This window comes from Micromys minutus, assembly GCF_963924665.1.
Source record: "Micromys minutus genome assembly, chromosome: 2".
Lineage (NCBI taxonomy): Eukaryota > Metazoa > Chordata > Mammalia > Rodentia > Muridae > Micromys > Micromys minutus.
In genome coordinates this window covers 31,797,389-31,824,111 of record NC_137971.1, presented here as the reverse complement: position 1 = coordinate 31,824,111, position 26,723 = coordinate 31,797,389, and the positions used below count along the sequence as shown (strand labels likewise).

The 26,723-nt window shown below is 36.3% G+C and overlaps 1 protein-coding gene across 3 annotated transcripts in view; it reads right to left on the bottom strand.

The window, feature by feature from the left end:
• RFX3 (regulatory factor X3) overlaps positions 1-26,723 on the bottom strand; it is a gene marked incomplete at both ends in the record, with an annotated part of 132,046 nt that overhangs the window by 57,391 nt on the left and 47,932 nt on the right. For all 3 annotated transcript variants that reach the window (XM_080911323.1, XM_080911321.1, XM_080911322.1), the window contains 3 exons: positions 92-211; positions 4,316-4,497; positions 11,165-11,239. In XM_080911323.1, coding sequence (XP_080767449.1) covers positions 92-211; positions 4,316-4,497; positions 11,165-11,239 — 377 coding nt within the window. The remainder of the gene's footprint in view (positions 1-91; positions 212-4,315; positions 4,498-11,164; positions 11,240-26,723) is intronic.

Genomic DNA, 26,723 nt, shown 5'->3' with positions numbered 1-26,723 from the left:
GTAGTATCTGTTCCCATGCGTTTGCTCAGAGAGAAGAAGACCTGTGGGGTTAATATGTATGTAGCTGACACAACAACAGCTCAGATGATACCTTTGCTTCTGCTGCATGGGCTGCTGCCTCATAGCCATGTACTGCATATCTTCTTGCAGACGGTTAAGAGGAGAATCTGGCTTCACACGAATCCCATAGTAATGGTACTTGGAGTTTCCTCTTCACAAAAGAACAATAGATGTGAAACATAAAAAGTCAGTACAACTAATACTAGCCATTACCTTCACATAGAAAAACTGGATTGAAACATTATACCAACATTTCACATTGATAATGTATCTTCCTGGATGCCTGCTATATTTCTACAATGATAATCCAAAGGTCAAAGTAAGATTTCAAAATAATCACCTCAAGACCTCAAGGGTAAATAGTTAAACGTTCACCAGAGCTCACTTGTCCCACTCACATTAATCTATTTTCTAATATGTACTTCAAATTTAATTCAGAAGGTAATTTAAAAGGTTGGGCCCATCACAGTTCATCTACAGCACAAATCACTGGACACTAAACAGCAATTTGCCAAAAACACAAAGGGGGGACAACTTCACTCTGTAGTCTTGAGTTAATTCTTCTTTTTGTGTTTATTTTAGAAACAACAATATAATGTTATTGTCATGTTATATGATAGTTTATTTTTAATATTTTGAAACATACAAAGGAAGAAGGTACTTAATATATTTCTTTTGAAAAACATTGTGCTAGTTTCTGTTTTTATTGATTCATATCTGTTGTTTACTAATCAGATATAGCATAAAATATTGGGACATGACCCTGTAAAAATGGTGAGGTCCTGCTATAATAAAAACTTTACAACTTCTTTGGAAATAAAAAACACCATGCTTTATATTAAAAATGAACATTTTTATTCTGAATGAAACTTGCAAATTCTTGCAAAAATAGTATTTTAAATATGTAAGTTCTTGCAGAGAGACCAGTTTTTAACAAGTCTCTACATAGCAATTTGTCAGTGAGCATTCTTCCAACTTTTTTTTTCATTTACAAAGAGAAATGCAATTGGTGTGTGGATTAAATATTTTTAACGAAAACAGATAATTTTTACTTCTAAAATGGACATTAGATGAGCCACATATTTGAAGAGACATTAAAGTAATCAAGTTCCTATAATTTCAAGAAAATGAGATAGAAATAAAAACTTAATATTTTCCACTCGAGAGACTGACTAGCTATTGTTCACAGAACCCACTGAAGTTAGAGCAAAAGCCTATAACAAAACCACACCCTGTAGTACTCTAGACAAACTAGAGGAGGTTTGGAGTAAAGGGAAGGATAGAAAAGCAGGAGCAAAACACAAATAAATCGATGCTCCGACTCTGAGCCTCAGTTTCTTACAAATTAGCATTGTGGCTAGAGTGAGAGGAAGTTCTTACTGTCCTAACCAGGAATGAGCTGAGAAGAGAACCCCATCCAGGGTCACCTTCAGTCACATTTAATCCCTTTGGGTAAGGGACCATCACAGGTGCTCTTTAAATTGCCTTAGATACAAATGCAATGTGCTAACGGAGGTTTGGAGAATTTCACTAGACAACTCTATAGACAGATAATGCTTGCATAGAATGTTCACTTTAAAAAAACCACACACATGGGATTTCATCTGCCTCGTGGTTTGTACTGATTTTTTTTCTATCCCTTGGAATGGGAGCGAAAAGTCAACACCAGGTTCCACAGCAGATTCTCTGAACTCTTACCTTGCACCTCCAGTTTTCTCTGTTAGGTCCTCCCAGTTTCCAAACACTCCCTTTGTTTAAAACTCAACCCATAGTATTCCTTCCATCCTTGGTCCTTTAGGCTTTCCTTCCCAACTCAATTGCAAGTACCTCATACTGGGAACTGAAGGCAAAGGCTCCAATACTGCAGAACGCAGGTGTAGAATATGGAATCTACTCATTCACAAGCCCAAACAACTCCAATTTTGTCCTTTTCTATTTTAAAGATGTGTTTCAACGTTTGAAAAGAGCTTCGAAATAGGACCCATTGAAATCTTTTCAGCAACAAAAGCAATACAACAATACAGCTATCAGAATGTTGACTCAAGCCTAGAGTTTCAAAATATTGGCCCTATATATGTAACTACTGAGCCATCATTCAGGAGATACTAGGTTATGTTTCTAAGTAATGATTTTCCTGGGTGGCCTTTTATTTTTTTATTTTTTGAGTGGGGAGGCAGGGGTGCAGGTGCTAGAGAAACAAAAGGCATTTCCCCCCCAAAGGAATGAATGCCAGTTTCTTCAGCCTGAAAAGACTATCACATTCTGCAACTTAAAATATACTATCTTTTGAAGTACTGGTAGAAGAATACATTTATGAAAGAACTGAACCTCTGGCAATTTGAAAGTTGTACATTTGCTTCAAAGCAAACAAAAGGAAAAATCCATAGTTCAAACACAACCAACTCTTCTAGATCTAACACAGTAAAGAGGTTCGAGGCATACTGCACCCAAATATGGCAGTTGGCATTAGAGAAACCGGCAGAAGTCAGCCATGGAGAGTAGAAGAAATTCTCTCACTTGTTCTCCAGTGAAGTGGGTGACAAACACAGATGACTGTCCTTGGTAAAGACACTCATGCCACAGGGGCCTTCCTGAATCAGGACAAAAGAGTATTTTTTTTTTTTTATTCTGAGGAAACAGCATGGAGTCTAAATGAAGGGCTTTCCTGGGCCGCCCTTTATATTACTATTTACAATCTTAGATCACACCACTCTGTCCAATCATGCTTCTCCAGAAGTGGCTACTTTATTTGGGTTAGCAGAAACATAGTAATAATCACAACTTTCCATTTCTTTGACTCTTTATATATAAAGGTATCACATTCTATAAAATTATACTACAGAAATCATTGCGTACTTAACTTTTAACATGGGTCATCTTGAGAAGAGAGCTGCCACTGAGAAATTGACAAAAGAGCCTGGCCCATAAGCATGCACCTCGGAGGATGTCTGGATTAGTAATTGATATGGGAGAATCCAGTTCAGTGTGAGTGGCACCACGTAAAGACAGGTGGTCTTGGGCTGTATACGAAAGCTAGTTAAACTTGCCTGTGAGCAAGGCAGCAAGAAGCATCCCTGCCTTTAGTTCCTGGTATTGACTTCTCTCAGTAATAGATTGAGACCAACAAGTGCAAACCAACAACCTTTTCCTTTCTAAGTTGTTCTGAGTTACAATGTTTCACCACAGTAACAGAAAAGAAGCTAGAACAAATGGGTATGTATTTCCCATGTGTTTTGTTATAGGAATCTTAGCCATGTACCTGGAGATGAGTAAGGATACATTAGTCTTTTTTCCCTCTGACAAAATTTGCTTCTCTCAGCATAGATGCTTAATGATGTTAATTATTAAATCACTCCTTTTTCAGAGATTTAAAGAAAAATTCTTTTACAGTAGTCTTTGATGCTGTGATTCTAATTAATGTGCCATCTATCAATGTATAGAATGGCATCTCTAAGTTAATATTTTCTATATGATCCCCATATGACTTAGAAAAGTCAAAGAATTAATGTATTTCTACTTAACTGCTTAAAATATGAGTTCTCAATTTGTAAAAAAAAAAAAAAACAAAAAAAAAAACAAAACTGTAGAAAATAGAAATGAAGCTCCAAGGCTCTGAATTTTCTTTTCATCATGTTTGCTTTAAAAAAAAAAAAATCACTCATTGTGTCTGAAGGACAGAAACCTAGATGATGGCAAATCCCTAAGTCATTGTAAGTGTCTTTTATAATAAAAATACAGCACAGCTCAGTCCCACATATGCTTGTTTTCACAATCAATAACAAAACAATCAGAAAGCTTAGAAGGGTGGAAAAGGTAAAAGAGAACCATCATAAGAACTTCAAATATGTACAAATTGTAACTTTACCAAATACTTTTAATTGGCCTCAGAATCACAAAATAAAGTAGAAACTTGAGCCTAAACTCTGTTAGTCAATAGTTTTCATAAAACAACTAAATGTATGTCAAAACAATAAGGACATGCTGGCTTTCCATTTACTATGTCACTGTATTTGTGTATAATATGCTATATGCAAATCTTAAACAAGCCAGCTTTCTAACTTCTATGTAGTTTGAGAGTCTGTGTGCGGACAGCCACTGATTAATGTTCATTTTCCTATGGACATTATAAATAGGGTTTATTCTATATTTTCTCCTCATATCTTTTCAGTAGCCAACTACATTTTTGCTCATTTTCCAACACTGCTCTAATTTGAAACAGAGCGATGAACTAATTATGTTGACTGTGAGTACTAACCTAGTGCCTAGTCTCCTAGTTCGTAGCCCCATAAAAATGGACCTTATTAGTTTTCCGAAAGAGGCAGCGTTGACTGGGTCCAGCTTGTGCTCCTGACAGTGTCGAAGGTAGTGGTTATACAGGGTGCTCCTGGGCAGGCTCACTCCTTCTGCTGTCTCGTAATTGTCCAACAGCCACTGGAGCTGTTAAGATAAGAGAGAATTCATGGAATTTGCCAAAACGTCGGCAAGGTACAGTATGCACAACTACCTGGAATTCCTTCATTAACATAGGATAAACCCTGATAGTTCAGAAGCTGGGCTATTTGACTTTCTAAGCTCTGGGAAACATGACAGAAGTTATCAGTCTAGACGATATCTTTTATTCAATTTTTCCAGCATGAGTAGAGATATTAAATTTTCCCTATACTAACTATATTCCTGAGATACGTACTTTTTTCTTTTTAAACAAAAAATTAAAATAGCAGCATTCACTGGTCAAAATTCACAATATAAACACATCACTTATAATTGTTATCAAAACATCCTTGCAACATGGCACCTAATTCATCTTTTACAATGATTTGTTACAAGAAACAGTAGGCTTACTTGTATGAGGTAAGATTTTACTCATTTTTACAGAATTATAATTTACTTATCTCAAATAACCATTACATAATATAACACCATTTCATCTACAGGGATAACGATGTAAATAGGGAAATTTGGTCCTTCCTCCTCCCAAAGAAGGGCACTTGCTTGAGGATACAAATTACTTCAAGATGATGAAAGCAATATTTTTACAGTCACCAGTTTTCTACCTCAAAGTCGAGGTTTCTTTTTACTTCAAATTTTTAGAAGACACACTACTCTGCTAAATACTAAATCATGCTTTCTTTGCCTATAGTTTACATGTTAAAATTTTTATATTATACTTTGCTTTTTAAAAAAAATAATGCCTAGATATAGAAGAGACAAGAAAAGTCTCAACTGGATGTTTATAATTAAATCTCAGCTTACTCATTTACTTGCAAAAGAAATAAAATAAACGTAAATGATTTCCCTAAGGTTGCATATTGTCTCAGTGTCTGAGTGTGGCTCTACCTCTTGTTTCCTAGTTATTCTAGACCAACAGGCCATCAAAGCAGCAAATGCCTCATATTATTTGTCTCAACAATCTCTATGGCATTTATAAACGGTATATTAAAGAGCAAACATTGAACCCAAGACTGTTGTTAAATGCGAATTATGGAAGAAAAATAACACAAAGACGAATGTGCCTGTGCTTGTCCTCTGGGTCTTTAGTCAAAGGCTAACGGTGATAAGGACATGGGCATCTACGTAAGTCAGGGTTTACAGGTTTTGCTTATACTCTGACCCAGAACATTCAAGGCCTTTATAAAAAGTTATCAAATTATCTTGATTATTTTTTGAACCATGACAACTGAGTTTTCCAGAGCATTTTAACTTCAAATATCCCCAAGTAATAATTTAATAGTTTAATATGTATCATCTAACTTGTATTAGATAATGGTTTAGAAAATACACCACAATGCATATGAGATTCTTATAAAAATAAAATTATTGCACATTAAGGAAGACTTATAGTTCTCAATGGATTATATATCCATTTGAATAAACTTAAAATACATATTAATATTGTATTATATATAATTTAACACTATAAGACACTAAAGAGATTACACAAAATTAGCTCTCCTTTTTACACTGACAGAAAAAAATATTACAGTTCATAAAGAATTTTTTCATAGTGTTTACTTTTAACCTTCATATAAATGAGTGTGTGTATTGAAACAAGCATGAGTGTGTGTACTGAAAATAATGCACAGAACAGGTTTTATATGTTTTATATGAAACATCAGAGTAAACTCACTGAGGTTGAAATCAGTACTCTGCTTAGAACAGCAGCTAGCAAGTTTCTTTAGAGTATTTCCTTTTTTAAATTTCCAGAGTTTAAAATATAAAACACAAGTAAGAAAGACAAGACACAGCAATACAAACCTTATTTAAATCTCATCCATGTGCCTCAGAGATATGACAGGATGTGAAAGCATGTCAAGTGGAATTCAAGTAGCCACTGTGAACTAAACTGCATGAAAGTGCACTACAGTCTTTCATACCGGTGCTAGAGAGAGCAAGGCACAGCTCCCTTAACTCCTTATTGGTATTCATAGTGTTAAAAGTAGAAACGCAGACCCTTCCTATCAAGGGTTAACAAAGAAAAACAGAAAAGGCTCCTGAAAAGATTTTGTACAAAGTAAAAATAGTTTAGCATCTGAAAATAATGTAAAAAATGTCTCATACACACAGTACACATTTAAGTCGAAAGTACGTAAGATGTATGTATGAGTATGTGTGCGTGTATGCATGTGTGTCTGTCCACATCTCCATTAAAGGCATAATAACATGATTAATAAAGGGGAATGAAATAATTGTCCTTTATTAATGAGCAAGTGATATATTTATATAGAAAATCTTAGTTTAAGGAGCATTTCCCCTAGCTATGGAAGTTGGTTTAAAATGTGAACTTTAAAACCAGAATATACAAATAAAAATGAATAAATAAACAACTTTACTATACTATAAACAAGTGAAAATAATTGGATACAGAAGTGAAACTTTTAATACTACCATCGTTGTGAACCTGTCTCCCTTTATAAACATTTACTTACTTTCTTTGTATATTGTTTATATTCCCCAAAATGTTTTATGTTTAAACTAGTGTTTGAAAATACTAATTTGATTAATATGAACACAGACAGGTGTACAGATGCATACTAAACAGCATCCAGCTATGCTTGGCTAGAGATTCAACAACAGCAAAACTACATTTGTCCTGCCTTCCTCTTATCAAAAGGAGGCACTGTATTCCTTGCAGAAGCACATGGAAAGAAAGAGTCGGTAGATAGAAATAAAAGCCCTGAAGATGGAGGTGTCTGGTCTGCCGCCTTGGGTCCTGGCTAGGAAGACTGCCAACACCACACTGAAACTTATAGGGAAGCAGTACACTGTCTCAACTATGCCAAAAGACTTGGAGATACAGCTAGAACATTTCATCTTCATTTTACATACTAATGTTTAATTTTCTGATTTTGATATATGGTAAAATTCTAAATCAGGTATTGAATCTAAAACATAAGATTAAATACTATTATTTTTATTATTAGAGAAACTAAGTAGTTATATTTCTGTAATACAATGAGAAAGATTATGCTATGTCCCATATGCTACCTACCAAAATGAAGCAAATAATTCTTACAGGATACATTATTTCATGCAGTTTTCTCTTTAACAAAATGTATCTGAACATTAGAATTCAATTCTCTGAACATTTAACATAGAATATAACTATCTTTTCTCTTATTTTTATTCTTTTAATAAACTACCTTATAAAGTGAATATATTTACAAGCTTGGGAAATAGTTTAAAGATTATAAAATATTATAGAAACTTTTAAACTTTATCTTTAAACCTAATTATTATACTGATGAACCAATAAATACTTATCAAGGGCAGAAAGCAAGATAATTGTATCTTTCAACCTTTGGATTTTGTTTGTATTCATCAGAACAGATTACAGAAGACAACAGATTCTATTTTATCCTAAAGGGAATACCGATTGACAAATAAAAATAAATAAATAATGTATTGCCTCATTAACATCTAAATACAACATTTGGCATTCCAGGTAAATTATTATCAATTAAAATCAGTTGAGGTTCACTGCACTGATGTTTTACATTTTCACAGGCCTATAGTAACTTTTATGTACAATATAGCCATGACAGAGGTGGGCAAAGACTAAAAACCAAGATTTTACTTTAAGCTAAATATTACATTTACAATGTAACTAATTTGTAATCACCATTACAAATTAATTGCCTGCGAGATTATGAAGATTTCAAAAGCATAAATGCTTATGAGTTTTATATACCTTAAGAGGCATTAAAAAGAAACACATGCTTAAGTGCACTATGCAGAAGTTAGTAACAATTTAACAGCAATTCTAGGCTGAAATTTACCATCTAAATTATCCTAAATTGGATATGGTATAAACACTAAATGAAAATGTATATTAATCACAGCTGACAATAGAGGATAAGCTTAAGTCTGCGACTAAAAGAATTAGATATGTTTTGAACCTAGTGAGATCTAAAAAATTAATTAACAGAATCTTTATACATAAAATTTAAAAATAAAATATAAACATAAATGTATTGTACCAAAAAATTTTATAAAACTAAAGTAAGGCACATTCTAAACTGCAAAAAGATGGGTAACCTCACTTGGGTACAACTTTTTAAAGGATTAGGTTGAAAGAAACTAAGTTATTCTTAATCTTAAGGGTGTGTGTGTGGAAAACTATAGTGACCCACATATTCTTCATTTAGTTAGAAAGCCATTCGAGAGAACTCTCTACCAGCACATACATACTGACTGAAGATTTGTGGACAAAAAGAGAAACTAATACAGTATATGTTAGAGTTTGAAATAGGCATACACGTGGCTGGGAAAGGAAATCTACAACACTGAAAATAAAGTCTGTGCTGTCCTTCTACTGTTTCTTATGTGCATCTATTCTGCAAATATTTAGTGTGTATCTACTCCTATGTACAGCACTGTCATATGCCAGAGGACTGTGTTAGAGGACAAACCATAAAAATCTTTATTTTTTTAAGCTTTAACTAGCCAGTAAATATTTTCTGGTTGTCTATGATGCTGACATAATGCCACTGGGTTAACATTATAAGCAGACTGAAGCAGGAAGACACACACTGAGTAGCATTTTGTTTCAGTTGTTGGGAGAAGCCCAGTGAAAGTCAAGGACATCATTAACATCCGAAGGAAAAGACAATAGGAACAGGTTCTGCATTCAGGACAAACTAAGCTGGTGGACATCAGGAAAAGTGATCCTGTGGCTTCTACTCACAAAACTGTGCTCTCCGTGCAGTTCTAAACACACGGTGACTACTTTATAGATGTAATAAAAGTGAGTGAAGCCAGGAAACAAATACTGTCACGATAGGAGCAACATTTGTGTCTTCCTACATACAGCAAGTAGGCTCAAACGTGGAAGATTTGCTAGACTATGCAATGAAAACCCATATCCAGGGAAACCACATAATTGTGTTGTTTGTGCAGCTAAAGAACATTACTTTACAAGTTCTAACTAAAGAAAATAAATTTAAATAACCCACTATATTTCAAAAGCTCAAATGAACAGAAATATTTTTAAAACATTTACACACCTATATTATTGCTTATGAAAGCATCAGTAAGGTTGGGTGACTGAAGTTAAATTTAAACAATGCATTCTGACATATTTCACAACTCCAAAGTAAAATCAGAATTGACTTTCAGAGTCAATTTAGAAAACTGAAGATTTCAAAAGAGCAACTAGAAATTTCTATTTATTTTTAGAAACACTTATATGCCTGCACATTTCTGGTTGGAAGTGATAAGCATTTTCACTTGCTATTTTCAATATACAAGCTGGGAATTCATCCTAATACCATATGGTAAACTAGCCTTTAACCCAACCAGAGACTCAGTCCAATAAGCAGACGCAGACTGCACTTAAGAACAGAGTAGGAAAGAGTGTTCTAATGGTTTCTGAAAAGAGGTGACAAGATATATATATATCCTTATTTTAAAATTTCTATCTGTAATTTTCACCACAGTCAAAGGCCTTCTTTGAATTGGCTAACATGTTTTATTTGCCAAGATGCTTTTGTTGAAAAGTAAATGAATCAAAATACTGCCTCCAAAACCTAAGATTAGGACATGGGAAGGAAGTGATACTTCGGAATGCAAATCTGAAACAGTCCGAAGTTCAATTAAAAAAAAAAAAAAAAACACAGTGAAATATTTCCTATATACTACGTGATTGTTAAAAGTACTACAGCTATTTTGGTAATCTTACTTTTCAACTTTTTAGTCATTAAAAATATTAAGAAATCACAATAAATTGTCTCTAAATTAAAAAAAACACAGGAAGAAAATTTCTAATTCTTACTCAAATGTCACTAATGACAACTTAGCACTACACACACAATACTTAAGGCATGTGTCCATTCATTTCCTCATGATTCAGAAATTACCTTCTAAAAATAATGCCCTTCTATTGTTTCTTACATTATAGGAAGCATTTTCATTATTTCCTCAAATGTGAACAGAAAATGACAATATTTATTTCATAGAACTTACCATGTTCTAGTGACGCTGTGCCTGGGAACAGTGAAACCATCAAGAGCAACAAGACCACACTGCTTGCCTCAGGTATGAGCAATTCACGACTTACACACAACTTCACTTTTGGCCCGTTTTGTTTTTCCTTCAGTATTGAATCCATCCATGACTATTACCTGCCTACTTTATATTCTTACCCAAAAACACACGTGGAATAGTTTACCACTGCTTTTGGCATTAGTGACCACATATCCATTTAAAAACTAATCAGTCACATAGTGGACATGGTTGGTTCTGTGTATCAGGCATAAAGATGTGGACTGTAAAGATTTGCTTTAGAGGAAATAAATATGTGGCTAACAAAATCTTTAAATGTTTGAAATAACTATTAACGGCATTTTAGAAATAAATAGTGGATTGTTATTCATTTAAGTTTTGTATATACAGACAGGAAGTACAAACACAGGTGAAGCAGCACACTGAGTGTGTTCTGAGATACCCCACTGTGTAAAACACGCATTAAATAATTAGAGTCTGAAGAGGCTTGAGAAAAGAAGGTTAGGAAGCAAAATAAATAAGGAAATAAATAAAACAAGCTCTTAGAGGCAAGCAACACATGCAGAACAAGCAAGAGATTAGTGAACATGAAGAGGCAACTTACATGGCTGTTGAGAAGAGAGCTTCTGTGAGTGGACAGACCGTCAGACTTTTGCAGCGTCTCAATCGCCATTTCAATCTGATAATAAATGTCATTAAAAAAAGGGCTCAAGACAAGATAGTAATAAAAGGCTGACCAGAGATTTTTTGATTCTTAAAGTCTAATTCATTCTTCAATGATGGGTAATGACTAGCTCTCACTAATGTGTTCCCCCAGCTTTTCCATCCCTAGAGAATGAAATATAATATGCACATTAATAATAAGCTCAATTACAAAAGTAATCCTTCCTAAACATTTTGTAATTATAATCAGTATGAAGACCCAAGGATCAAGAACCCTGGCAGACTGTTCTAGTTATAAGAAACGAAATTTTTAGTTGCATGGTTTAAGATGTGGGATGTTAGCCCCTCTCTGTATAACCTCAGACCTAAAGCATGCTTAACATTTGTTCTTTTCTGTCCCAAAATAAAAATCCTAAAACAGAATCTGAATTTAATATGCATTAGTGTTTTAATGCAGTTACAAAACCTCTACAAGCTAGTAAATCTACACATCCTTCTTTCTACACAGTAAAATTTGGGAGGGAAAGGTCAGTCAGGTGAGCATTCAGATGTAACTATGGTCTCTATTATATTTTAGGACATGATGATGAAGCAGAAATATTAGAAATAACAGCAAAAAAAAAAAAAAGGAATAGAAGAGAAAATAACTCAAAGCCAACAAAAAATGGACAAGAACAGAATCAGTTATATCCAATGTAATCCCAGTATACCATGGGCAGTCACAAAATCAATCTTAAGCAAAAGCTTCCAGGGACAAACCCAAGGTGCTCTTGATGACCTCATATGTAAGACAGCTGTCCTGCTCACAGCACTATGACACACACTATGAAGACAGGGAATAAAAAGTATGCTTCTGGAAACTGATGTACATTAAAATACCAGCTAATTAAAACCTTCATAATGCAATTTGAGAAAATAAATTTTATTATATTTAACACTATGAATATATCAACAATTCAGTGTAAGCAGTTATCAATTCATATCAAATGTGCAATAATTTATTCTATAGTTAGCTGTTTTTGAGATCATAAAACTAGGCAAAGTGCCTTTTAAATCATTCTCTCCAGCAGCTGAGAGGCTAACAGTATATTAAACTTGAAAACAAACAGAAGAAAGTGGTATTATTTCCATTAAAAAGATTACATTTTAGAATATACAATGTAACTTGAGTGATATGAACGTCGATCTTTTAAATTTTATTTATTTTTATTTTATGTGCATTGGTGTTTTGTCTGCATGTGTGTCTGTGTGAGGTTGTCAGATCCTGGAGTTACAGACAGTTGTGAGCTGCCATATGGGTGCTGGGAACTGAACGTGAGTCCTCTCGGAGAGCCATGAGTGCTCATAACTGCTGAGCCATCTCCTCAGCCCTGGTTTCAAATCTCTCAAAAGGGACCAGAAAGCACTCTTGTTACAAAAGGAAGAGACAGAGCATAGACAGCTGAAATGACTCATGTGATGACAAAGCATTTCTAAGAAGAATCTGCTCAAAATCATTCTTTGTTAAAAATGCCTACATTTTTTTTTAAGTTTGAGGGTTGAAATTCAAACTGAGATTGTATTGTAATAAATAAATACAAAATAAGCCATAACTTGTAATTTTATAGGTTTAAATGAAAAGCAAAAATTATCAGAATTATAACAGCTGAATCACATTCAGGAATAAGTCCTCACTGAAGGTATGAGAGGCAGTGGTGTTAAGCGTGATCAGCCAGCATCTGGCTTCCTTAGGGATCTGTGTATTTTACTAAAGTTGCTACTGCAGAGGTGCCTGCAATGCCAGGTTGTCAGGAAAAGAACCAACCTACCCCAGATACTTTCTGATTTTATGTTTTTGTATGCTGATTGCTTCCAGCCCTTCTACTGGGCTGTATCTCATCCCCTCAAGCCAGTAGAGGGACCAGTAGCAAGGAGCTCTGGGAAAGGTGGCAAAATGGCAAGGAGAAACAGGTCTGGCTGCATCCAGCAGGGAAGACAAACTGACTGGGAGAAGTTGGTCTTTCATAATTTATTCCCACAAGATAAAAACTTCTGAGAATATGGTCAAAACTGTGAACCCTGTACTCATACAAAATATATTTAAGAAGAGTTAGAAACCTGTACAGATTGTCTCATCTTTTACATTTCCCCTGAAATTAAAATTCATACTAAAAGAGAGATGTTCCCTAGTGAAAACATGAAGAAAGTGTGTGCAGGAGCCGAAGTGATTCAGGAAGCAAAAAAGCAGAGGGTGTGGCTCAAATTTGGGGAGGGAGATGAAGGCGGCATGTCCAGGAGAGAAACCTAAACAGTACTGTGATGGAGAATCTTGACTGCCAACTTGACTATATTAAGAAGCACCTAGGAGAGTAGAGTACACCTCTAGGGTTGTCTGTGAGGCTTAACAGAAGAACAACTACTAGGGAAGACTCACTGTAAACGTGATGGGTATTCCACAGGTTGGGAGACCGAGTTAGAACAAAAGAAAGTTCCAATGGACACAGGCAATCTCTTTCTTTTACCTGTTACTATAAGGGAGACTAATCAAGCAGGTTATTACATACATAACTGAAAAGCCTGCAGTCACACATGTAAATCGTGCGGTGTCAGGAGTTGAAACCAGAGGATTATTGGGTTTGCTGGGTCAACAAGAAACCTTTTCAAAGGAATACGATGAAAAACGATAGTGTAGCATACCCAATTACATTCTCTGGTCTCCATGGGAACAAAAAAGCAACCACACTTGTCAACACATGTGTGCATATACCATATACATAAACCAACCAACACACACACACACATACTAATAACAAAATTGAAACACATACACAAAAAAAATTAAAGATGCTATGTGTTTTGCATCTGGAAACTATGGTACTCTGAGGGCACCTAGGGGATCGACAGGACCATACCCATTCTAAAGCATAAGAGGAGGCAAGTTTCAGCAAATTTGAAACCCTTGAGAAGACAACTTCACTGGCCCTTGCTCCACAGGACTGCCTAGGAAAGTGTTCCTGACTGAGCCTTGGAAGCTGCTAGTGCAAGAGACCTAAGCTGGTATCAGACCTTGATGCTGTACACATGACACACTTTTTGGAGGAATACAGAATATAGCAGTTCTAAGGGCAGGGATGATTCTACCCAGATTTCAATGGCAGGCCTGGGAATCCATCAAATGCTTGTCAGGGTCAGAATTCCTTCTAGTAGCTCCTAAGAGGACAAACTGTGAAACACTGAGAGTGAAAATGGAGACCCCCCTGAGAGTATGCTAATCTCTAGGAACTTGAAATGTCCATGGAGAAAAGCTAAAGTCAATGAATAGGGTCAAAAATTAAGAAAGAAAAAGAAAGCAAAGGAAAGGAAAAAAGAAAGAGAAAGAGGGCAAGTGGCAGGCTGTCGCTGTAGGTCAGGTCTAGCCAAGTGCTGTGGAGCTCACACCACCATACACATGTCAAAGATGACAGACATGGGAGGCACAGGGCTTCAGGCTTGCTGTGCTGGGTTTCAGAGGCGTTTTCGTCCTATCCCTCTTTTCTGTGTTCTAACTCCTTTGTGCAGCTGCACATAAGGAAGGGTCAGAATACCTTTAGACGTTGAAGCCGGCTCACAGCAAAGACCTTGCCTTCAGTTTCAGACTTTCAACCTGGACTCTTGAGCAATCTTGGAACTATTGACATTAGAGACTTTGGTGTTTAGATTAAATGCATTTCACATTATGAGGTATTCATGGGCTTTTGTGGAACAGGGGCAGAATGTAATGATTAAAATATGAGCTGTCCCTAGGGTTCATCTGTTGACTTGTTGGTTCTCTTTGTCCTCTCCTTTCAAGTATTTGTCATAGTAACAATCATTTTACTTATATAGTGATAAATGTAGTAAAAATGACAATATGACAATAAGTACACCTACAGTTGGTTCTTTTAATTAAAGAAAATAATGTATAAATTTTGTAAGGTAGAAAACACATTTGAAAATATATCAGATATGCAAATGTTATAGTAGCCTGAACATTAAGAGAATTTTCTGTGTTTTCTTAGGAATTGGGATTTGAAAATAGAAAAAGCAGGTGGGATAAGGTATTTTCCATCCAAAGTAAATGATAATAAATTCACCATTGCTTCTACAAAGATTCAGCAACACCTCAAGGAAGAATATGAAGTGGATATGGAGGGACTTGGGTGGGAGAGGGGACAGGGAAGGGAAGAGGGAAACATAATCAGGTATTCGTATGTGTGGGTGGATGAACAGGACTGAAGCCCCGAGGACCAGCTTCAGAATGGAAACAGACAAGCTCGGGAGGTGGGGGGCACCCTCCAGAATGTACCAGAGACCTGAGAGGTGAGAGACTCTCAGGACTCAAAGAAAGGGACCTTAGATGAAATGCCCTACAGTAGGGAGAGAGAACTTGTAGACCCCACCTCCAGTAGAAAGAAACGGCATCAAGTGAGGGATGGGGTTGCCATCCCACAGTCAAAAACTCTAACCTATAATTGTTCCTGTCTGAAAGACTTGCAGGGACAAAAATAGAGAAAGGCCTGGGGAAAAGGAGGTCCAGCTACAGGCCAAAAGTCCACCTTAATGGGAGGCTCCAAGGCCTGACACTATTACTGATACTATGGTGTGCTTATAGATAGGAGCCTAGCATGGCTGCCCCCTGAAAAGCCCAAAGAGCAGCTCAAAGAGTCAGATGCAGATATTTACATCCAACCGATGAACAGAAGCTGCTGAACCCAGTGGTTGAACTGGGGAAAACCTGGAAGAAGCTGAGGAGGACAGCAAACCCATAGGAAGACCAGCAGTCTCAACTAACCTGGACCCTTGAGATCTCTCAGACACTGGACCACCAACCAGGCAGCATACACCAGCTGATATGAGGCCCAGACACATAGATAGCAGAGGACTGCTGGGTCTAGGTTCGGAGAAGATGCATCTAACCCTCTAGGGACTGGAAGCTCCAGAGTGGACAGATCTTGTAGGGTGGGGCATGGGGACATCCTCGTGGAGACAAGGGTAGGAGGTATATGAATGTAGAACAGTCAAGAGAGTGAACTGAGAGGAGATAAAGTCTGAACTATAAAGATAGGTTAAATAAGAGAAAAAAGAGAGAGAGAGAGAGATAGCATGGTTATAAAAACACAGCTCAACGCTCAGGCTGAAAACATTTTCATTGTTTAAATGTCCTTCCCAGAGCCATGAAAAAGGTGGCAGGTCTCCAAGCACTGAAACCTATACTATGTTAATCCCCACCTCCCAACAACAACCACCACCAAGGACCACCATCAGCACCACCACCATCACCTCCACCACCACCACCATCACCACCACCACCACTACCACCAACAACAACAAAATCAACATCCCAAAAGGAACTTGAGAAACAGACCCCCTATGTCCTGAAAAGAGAACCAGAGTGAGGAGAAGGGGGCAAAGATGCTAGGATGTTATGCTAGGATGTTAAACTGTATTAACAGTTTATTAACAGTTATTCTTTGCTCATACTCAAAAAAGAGATCAGTAATTTTCTAAGAGTGCACAGTTTCAGTGAAATGGAAGTAACATTTCACTGTTACTACTCTCTGCTACAATCATCACTCTGGCCACCTTCTAATGAAGACGAATGTGTCTAAGGGGATGGCTTCTTGTTTTGCTGAGTTGCTCCCATACCTAAGTGCTCTATTCAGTAGCTGAGAAGGTTAGAGGAAATTCGAACCCACTGAGAATACTAGAGGCAAATGCTCATTTGCAGAATAAATGGATAGACAAAATAAGGTGCTACAAAAAAGTTTTCTGTGATTATGTTTTAGAAAATAGAGGAATGAATACAGAAATTGTGGTACATTTACACAATGAAGCACTACTCAGCTATCAAAAACAATGACTTCATGAAATTCCTAGCCAAAATGGGTGGAACTTGAAGCTATTATGCTGAGTGAGGTAATCCAGTCATGAAAGAACACTCATGGTATGTACTCACTTATAAGCAGATACTAGCTCAAAAAGCTTAGAATACTCAAGAAACAATTTACAGAACTTATGAAGTTCAAAGAGAAGAAATGCCAGAAGGTAGATGCCTCAGTCCTTCTTAGAAGGGAAAACAAAACACTCATGGGAGAAAACAAAGGGACAAATAGAGGAGCAGGGATTGGAGAAAAGATCATCCAGAGAGACTGCCTTACCTGAGGATTCATCTCATATGCAGCCACCAAACCCAAGCACTATTGCTGATGCCAAGTCATGCTTACTGGCAGGGACCTGATATGGATGCCTCCTCAGAGGCTCTGCCAGAGCCATACTGATACAGAGGACGATGCTTGCAGCTAACCATCAGACTGAACATGAGGACCCCAATGAAGCAGCCAGAGAAAGGACTGAAGGAGCTGAAAGGGTCTACAACCCCATGGAAAGAACAAAACCAACTAACCAAACCCACCACAGCTCCCAGGGACTAAAACACCAACCAATGCGCTCCATGGAGAGACCCATGGCCCCAGGTGCATATGTAGCAGAGGAGAGCATTTTCTGGCATCAATGGGAGGAAAGGCCTTTGGTCCAGCACAGGCTCATTTTCTCAAGGTGCTGAGATGGGAGAGGGTGGTCGGGAGAGTGAGCAACTTTATGAGGGCAATGGGAGGGGGAGGGAGGATGGGACTGGAGGAAAGGGATAACATCTGAAATGTAAGTGCAGAGAATATCCAATAAAAATTTTAAAAAATATGATGAGACTTCAGTTCCTTCTATAAATCTTGAGTAAATTGGGGCTGGAAAGCTGGCGCAGCAGTTAAGAGCACAACATGCTCTTGCTGAACATGTCAGTTCAGTTCCTAGCACCCACATCCGGCTGGTCATGATCATCCACAACACTATATTCCAGGGATCTGATGCCCTCTCTAACACTGATGAACATGTTGTACACACATGGTGTATGCAAGCAAAATACTCAAATACACAAATTCAATGCATAACTCTTCAAACATTCAAGGAAGTCTCCTCCAACATTTCTGCTCTAAGTACCTCAGAGGCTAGAGCACAGTGCTCATTTTGGAGGGTTCATAATGCCAAGGAAGCAAGCATCTACTTGACAACAAAAATGAAGAGATCATGTTCCATATAATTCCCACAGGACAAATCATGAAGATCCCCTGACATGTTTACATACACATTCATATACACCTATGTAAATATGATAACATGCATATAAACAACTGAACAATATATCATTTTGTTTATGATTACTTTGATCCTTAAATGGATTTTCAGACTTTTTTCTAATTTGATTTTCATAATGTAATAGGCATGCTTTCATATTAGACAGCCATATTTCCATGGACTATGTCTACTTGTATATAGGAAAAATGAGTTTTTTTCTGGGACTGAAGGTCTACTAAGATTGTGAGGGCACTGAGTCAGACTGGAATCCAAAATTTATCACTTTAAGTTCAACATCATTTTCTTTATATTCTGTGAATGTTTGTGTTGACTGTCCATTTGAGAAGAACTAGAACCAAACAGAAGATAAGCCCTCTGGGAATACCTGTAGGGAGTACTGCACGTATGAGGTGAGCCCCTGGGCATGCCTTTGAGGATAATCTAGATCAGATAATAGAGGTTAGAAAACTCTGTAACCAAGAGGAGTACCATGGTGGATTGGAATAATGGACTGAACAAAAATGAGAGCAGGTTCAGTTTGAGTGCACATCTCCCTTTGCCACCTGGCCATGGGTGCCATGTGATCAGCTACCCCAAGCTCTGAGGCTGTAGCTTTCCTGGCATCATGGACTGTGAGTAGAAACAAAGCCTTCCTCTCTTAAGCTGCTTTTTGAGCTTTCAAATGCTCTTAGTAGAGCTTTATGTGCTATTCTAACGGGAACTGGAAGATAAGAATGCTTGAAAGAGAAAGATGAAGAAAGAGAAGACTCAACTGTTAAGAGCACTGGCTGCTCTTCCAGAGGGCCTGGGTTCAATTCCCAGAACCCATATGGCAGCTCACAACTGTGTGCAACTACAGTTTTAGGTTCTGATACCTTCATGCAGATATACAGGTAGGCAAAACACCAATGCACATAAAATAAAATTAAATAAATTTTAAAATGCTTAAGAGAGACAGGAATAGAAGAGCCCTGGATCCTTAGGTTTCAGAGGCAGAAGAAGGACTTTATTGATAACTAGATAAGAGGTCATTAAGGTTATATGCTAAAAAAGAGTCTGACTTTATTCTGCCTTAGTACAGAAAATTTAAACAGGACTAAATTTTAAATTAATGGATAACTCATTTAATATAAGAAATGTTAAGGTAGGATAGCGTTCAGTTTGCAGCATGATAATTATTCACCTCTTTCATCTATGTTGATGTGACAAAAGCTTAGAATTTAAGATTGTATCTTGCTCTTTCTGAAGGTCTGAGTTCTCAGGAGCCACATTAGGCAGCTCACATCACAAGCAAGTCTAGCTTCAGGATGATGTGACTTCTTTAGCTTCTGTGGGAACCTGCACTCATGGGCACACCATACAGCCCCCGCCCCAGACACACACATGCACATAATCATCCACATGACAGTGGTTTTTCTGGCATGAAAGATGTAAGACTGAGGGAATCATCAAGTCTTGTCTACTGTTCCAGAGATCCATTGATTAGGGAATGTATGGCAGGGTCAGACTCCCTTTAGAGATGCTACAAGAGAGTACTTAAGTAAGGTTGTGAAAGCGGAGCTTAGGTTATGGTGGAGAACCAGAATTCTGCAGGTGCCTGAACCACGGCATGTCTGACCAGCAGTGTGGCTGTGTTTAAGGGAATTAACCAGAACAGGAAGTAAGCAGATCTCACTACACATGGTATAGGTATCACTTGGAGGAGTTTTGGTTTCAATCATGTGTATGCACACTGACACAAAGATAGTCATACATGAGTGTATGCTCATATATACTTATAAACAAAAGTTCTGTTTTGTTGTTTTTTTGATAACCTATGTAAAGGCATATCTCATGGGATGTGAGGCATTTCAAATGCTTTACATGAAGCTGTTAAACCATCAGCAGTTCAGGGCAAGTGGCAGAGTATTTTCTAAAGATCCACTTAGAGTCTTTTCCTCCCAAGAGGCCTGAGAAATGCACAAAGAACTGCCTTTCTCCTACCCAGGAAGCTGAGGTACTCACTCTAATAATGCTCTTAAAACTCTACCTTTAGGCAAAGTGTTGATCAACAGGAAATGATACAATATTTAGAAGAAGCTGACTGAGAGATTCAAACAGGCTGTTGATTTAACTCTTCCAAAGACCTGAAGATGTTCAGAAACACAGCTACCCAATTTTACTTTACATCTTCACTTAGAAAATAATGAAGAATGACATGCTGACAGTTACAGCCAAGCAATTTGAACAAACCAGTTTTAGGGCTTACAAACCTAACATATAAAATATTTCACATTTTAATTCATTGACAGTTTTATGAATTTAGAGAATTTATAAAATATATGAACACATATTTAAGGTGGGTGGTAATTTTTTTTATTATTACCTGAGGTTCTTCTGAAAGTATTTAGGAGAAAAAAATAAAATGTGTGTATCAGAAATGTATATTATCTTATATCAGGCATGTTCTGATAACAGTTGGTGTTTAACTTAGATAATGCTGAAGTCAAAGTACTGTCATGGCTTGGTGTCCTGTGATTACTGTGACTTTATTGCTTCCCCATCTATGAGTCTAATAGAACCAGTCTATGATGATATCTCCACTAACGAAGCCAGGGGCTAGATTTGTTATTTAGGATTCTGATGAATTAGCAAGACGTGATGGGGCTTAACATCAAGCTTGTGTTTGCAAATGGTCCTAGCCTTTCCCAGTTTATTCTGAGCACTAACAACTTCACTATTGTATGTAGTCTGTGTAATCACTGCAATATCAGTAATTACTATAATTTGTTAGAACTGCAAATCCTGGGCTGCTTGCCACAGTCACTAAGTCGCAGCTCTGGGAAAGGGGTCCGGAGTCGCACTGTAGAGTATATACTAGGAACACTGCACTCAGATGCAATCAAAGGGCTTTCTTCCCCTTTGCCAGTGTCAGACTCTTGCTACCACTAAAGCAGCATAAGCAGGCAAGTGCTTGATTTACAGAGAGACTCTGACTTCTAAGTATTATTTGGATTGTGCTTTCCTGCTTTAGGCAACTTTGAACTTAACATTAGAGACAATACTAGAAGACAACCATGATTTTCATGACTACAAAAATTAATCAAATAAATATTTTAAAAGTTTAAAATTATAATTTAAAAGTGATACAATGATGGGGGGGAGAATAAACCTAACTAAAATACTTTCAAGCATGTAGTCTGGAGTAATAAGAGGACCAGCAATCTCAATTAACCGGGATCCCTGAGATCTCTCAGACACCAGACCAACAACCAGGCAGCAAACAGCAGTTGATATGAGGCCCCCCAACACAGCAGAGGACTGCCGGGTCTGAGTTCAGGCAGAGAAGATGAACCTAACCCTCAAGAGACTGGCGGCCCCAGGTAGTTTAGAGGTCTGGTGGGGTGGGTGGGATGGGAACATCCTCATGGAAATGGGGTAGATGGGGAGGAGGTATGGGATGTGAAACAGTTGGAGGATGAGCTAGGAGGGGAATCATATCTGAAATAAATAATAAGATAACAAAAAAGAGAAGCTACTTCTATGAATATTAAACACAACTGTAGTTATGTACACAGCAAACTCGGTTACACTCATTATTGTAGAAACTGAACTTACAAACATGGGCACATGAGAAAATCCTACTCACACAGAACTAATTATCCAATGTATGTGCTGCATTTCCCCACTCAGTTGAGAACTACTAAACTTTATGGATCCAATGCTGACTTAGATGTTATAAAAAACAGCGTTATATATTGTATATATATACATATACACAGATCATTCTTTAGCTACATAGCAACTTTTTATAAATGATACATTAAGTTAGTAATTTTCCCTTCAATATTTTATAATATTAAATTTGAAGTTTGATTTGTAAATCTAAGGAAGATCATGCCAAAAGCAATACAAGCAGGTATGACAGATACAATGTATTTTCCTACTTATAAGCTTAATTAATCTTCCTAATTCAGAGTTTTTATAAGTAAAATGAAGCTATTTCTGGAACATTATGGTATATTTATGCCTTTGAAATTCTGCATTAATAAAAAAAAATACCCCCTGTAAATACTAGTCATTACTAATCTTGTCTCAACTCAGGCACATTCTGTCTGCACAGAAGACTGGAGGACACCATTCCTTTCACCATAAACTTCTGGATTATCTGTATTTGTGGGACTGGAATGCCCTAACCCTTCAATGTGTAATTAGTGGATCTAGTTCTCCTCTGCTTGAGGATGCAGTAACTGACTGGCAGCTGAACGGACATAGGTACAGAGATGGGGACTGCAGGGCAGCCCACGCCCCATTTTATCAAGTACTTCGAACAGAAGGTTCCAGAACCTTCAGTTAATTTATGACTTTGTGCTGAAAGTAGAAGATTCCTGGTATTCTGTGTGAAAGTTTCACTTGAGGGCTCAGTTTGGTCTTCACAAGAAATGCTAAGATCATGCATGCTTTTGCTCATAGAAGTACTGTTTTCTTAAACACTTAAGCTAAGATCATGTATTGTTTTCTTAAACATTTATGCTAGTTGGAACATGAAATCATTTTTATATAAGAAAAAATCTGATATATACAGTTAACATATTCCCCAGCTTAGCCTTACATAAACAAAGCAAACGCAATGCTATATGACTACATTGTTTGATATGCCTGTACAACTATGGCCCAAGGACCACCATTAATGTCTTCCCATAGGCAAGATAAACAGACCAATTGACTAAGTTTAATGTAACTATTTTCATAAATAAAAAAGCCATCTAGACAGTGATATGAAAAGGCTCTTATTAGAGGCAAAAATGAAATTATTTTTATTATCATTTGTATGGGAAAAGAATCAATTACTCTGCTGCTAAATTTATTGAAATATTTCTAGAATAAACTGAAAGACTTGGTATCTGGGAGTGCTTCTGAAAAAACAAAAGAGGTCGAAGGTGAGAGGTCATCATAGCATGCATGTTATTTGACCTTTTCAGTGTGCAATTTGAATAACTCACATAAAAATCAACTGAAATTTGAAATATTCAAAAGGGAATAAGGAAGAATATTTTCTGAGGCGTTAAATATACTCATTGTTTTAGAGAGAACATACCCTACTCTGAATTCATAGACACTTAAAACCCAGGGGAAAAAAGAGCAACTACAATTATAAAATAAACCCTTAGATTTTTCTAAATTATTTAAGTTAAGTAAATTTGATTCATGTAGTAGTAGACAGCCACTGAAATTTCCTCCAAATAGGTAAGGGATATTATATTTTATATTAACTACAAGAGATATATAGTTTTTACAGTAAACATATTTTTGTCAAGCTTTTTGACAGGAGCTAATTTTGCCAATGCCTTATTGATGTATACAGATGTTCTTACACATAAATCTAAAAATTTATATCAGTATAAAAATGCTTAATGGAATAGTATCTAGTTATGAAGAACAAAAAAATACTGATTATAAAATACAAATTACTTAACAAAGGTATTTTTTTTTCTTACAACTTTATTTAAAAAAAAAAAAAGATACCTGTATAGATTTTTAAAGGCATTTTAGCGTAAAACTATATGAATATATATATATATTTTAAACGACTTTATTTTACAAAACAAAGATAAATGTACAGATTTTAAACATTTTTTGCTTAAAATTATACATTTTTGTCAGTATTGTTTTTTCAGACATTAAAATAATTTTTACATAAAACCATGTGAATATATTTTTTTAGTCAGTACTTGATTTTTTTCAAGGGCTTGACAGTATGCATTGAAAACCTAATAGTTACAATAAGCGTAAAGTACATGCAAAACAAAACGCAACATGGAAATAGTCAAAGTCTTCTTGTTTTGTAAATATATGTATATTTTTTTGTTTTCTTTATTTCTTGGACTTCATACAGTCTGTGAGTTGTTTCTGGGGGAGTGCAAGCCTCTGGGATTAGCATCCCACTATCAGTGACTGCATATTATGTCTGTTCTTTATTAAGCTTCTTAAAACATTGCTATTTACTGTTTGGAAAAGCATATGATATAATATGCTTTGATGGGCACAAAAATATCACTGTGTTGACGAGCTTTTGTTCTACATATGAAAACTGTTTCACTTTTACAGTTTAAAATTCTACAAATGAAAATGCTACCTAAAAATGAAAACATAAAAACAATTTCAAATAAAATGAAGAAAAATTAGTGATACAGTCCGAGGGCAGGAGTGTGATAAGCTCAGACTCATGACAAGGACCAGCACGCAAACTTTAAAGTCTAGAAACTAGCAACAACAGATTCTTAATTTAAATTGAATGAAAACTAAAATACTTATTCACATTGCAATTTACTTGGACCCCAACAAAACTGTTAATATTTTTAAAAGTCTTAGTATCAACAGAAAATGCCTTTTATATGTGTGTTTATATAAGAATATATATGTACATAGAGACATATACATATATAATTTTTAAGAAATTATGGGTTCTTATTGACTACAGGACACAGTAAGTAAAAGGAACAATGGTATTTTTAACAAATAGGATTATTGGTAGTTTGTACCATAATATAAAATTCATTATCATTATCACAAGCCAAATATGAACTATTAAGTCACCCTAATGAAGATTTATTTTCCAAGTAACTATACTTGAAATAAAAGCTCTACTAATAATCCAGAGATGACTGTAGTAGAGCAAAAATGATTCCAACAACAGTCTTTCAGCTGGGCAACAAGCATCCCAGGAGATGGTCTTTGCTGTGGTCTTTATGTTCAGTCACCGTCCTTCATTAGCATGCCAAGGAACCTACCTGTACATTAAACGTTTCTTAGAATGTATGTTATTCCTAATTATTGTTAATGAGAGTTTTTCTATACAGACACAAGTAAACTGTGTAAACGCATCATCAATGCAGGTGTGCTGAGTGCTGAGGACCAAGGTAGACAACTGCTAGCAAGGAAACGAGTTATGGTGTTCAGTTGGGCTTCCCACGTGTATTAAACAGTTTAAATGGTTTCATGTCAACAGAATGGAGTGAGTTGATGATGTACTGGGCTTGCTGCTCTGCTGTTCAGTAATGGCACAGTTGACCATGGGTGTCCCTTGTTTTCCATGATGCTTATCAGATACCAGCTGTCCTTATATAAAGATATAGTAATAGTTGTATATAGTCAACCAGAACACTCTGTACACTTTCTTTTAAAAAAAGAAAAAAGAGATGTGTGTGTGTGTGTGTGTGTGTGTGTGCGTGAGTATGTGTGTGTGTATACATGTGGAAGTAAGAGTGCAACTTTTGAGAGTTTTCTGTTTTCTCTATGTGAGTCCTTAGGACCGAATGCAGGCCACCAGGTGTGCTGGAAGATACTTCTACCTGCTGAGCCATCTTGCATGCCAGATCATTTATATCACCTCTGGACTAATTATATGTAAAATAACATAAATATACTAGAAAAACAGTTAATATACTATACCATTTGGGGGGACAATTGCAAGCAAAAAGTATGCATATGTTCACTACAATTTTTTCCAAGTATTTTCTGTGAGGTTAGTTGAATCCACACAAACGAAATACACAGATGTAGAGGTGACTCTGTTTTCTGCAGTTAGCATTTGGGTTAGAACATCAGTGATTCCTACAGTCCGTTACATTATTTATGCTACACATTACCAGCCTAAGTCTAGACAGAGAAAAGTGAACTTAAGTGGCATAGAGCATATGCCTCACTGTAGAGAGACAGACTTGAATCTCAACCAACAACAAGCTGCCAAACAGTGCTCACAGACATGCCTTTTAAAGGTTTTATGGTGGAAAAAAAAAAAAAAAACACATGACAGCAAGAAAGTCATCTGGTGACTCAACACCTATTAAAAGCATGTCTGATTTCTAAGAATCAAGACAATAGGAAAATGTGTTGTTTCAGCATTTGATAAGAGGAGAGGACAAGGGAAAGTTCCAGGGCTAAAGAACACCCAAAGTTTGCTAATGTGCTATAATAAAATAAAACTGTAAAATGACAAGAGAAATCACATTGTGATTTGAGCTAAAATACGCAGCATTACTGAAGGCGGATGTAAACTGAGCATGTAGGTCAGTAATAAAGAAACATCGTAAACCCTGGCAGATACATAGATAGGGTTGGATATACAAGTAACTACTGTATGGATTTCAATGAGAGCCCACAATACAAAATGTCTCTTCTGTTTTTAAAGGAAGTATAAACGGAAAAGTTTTAATTGGCAAATGAATATAATAAAAAATTCTTCTAGAGTTGTACAGCGAAAACTCTAGGAGTAACATCTTGCCACTGTTGACAAAAACTATACAGTTTTTAAAATATCTATAACTACATATTAAAATGATCTGAAATATAATATTTACATAATTTAGCACTAGAGCTTATACATTTAGTAAACA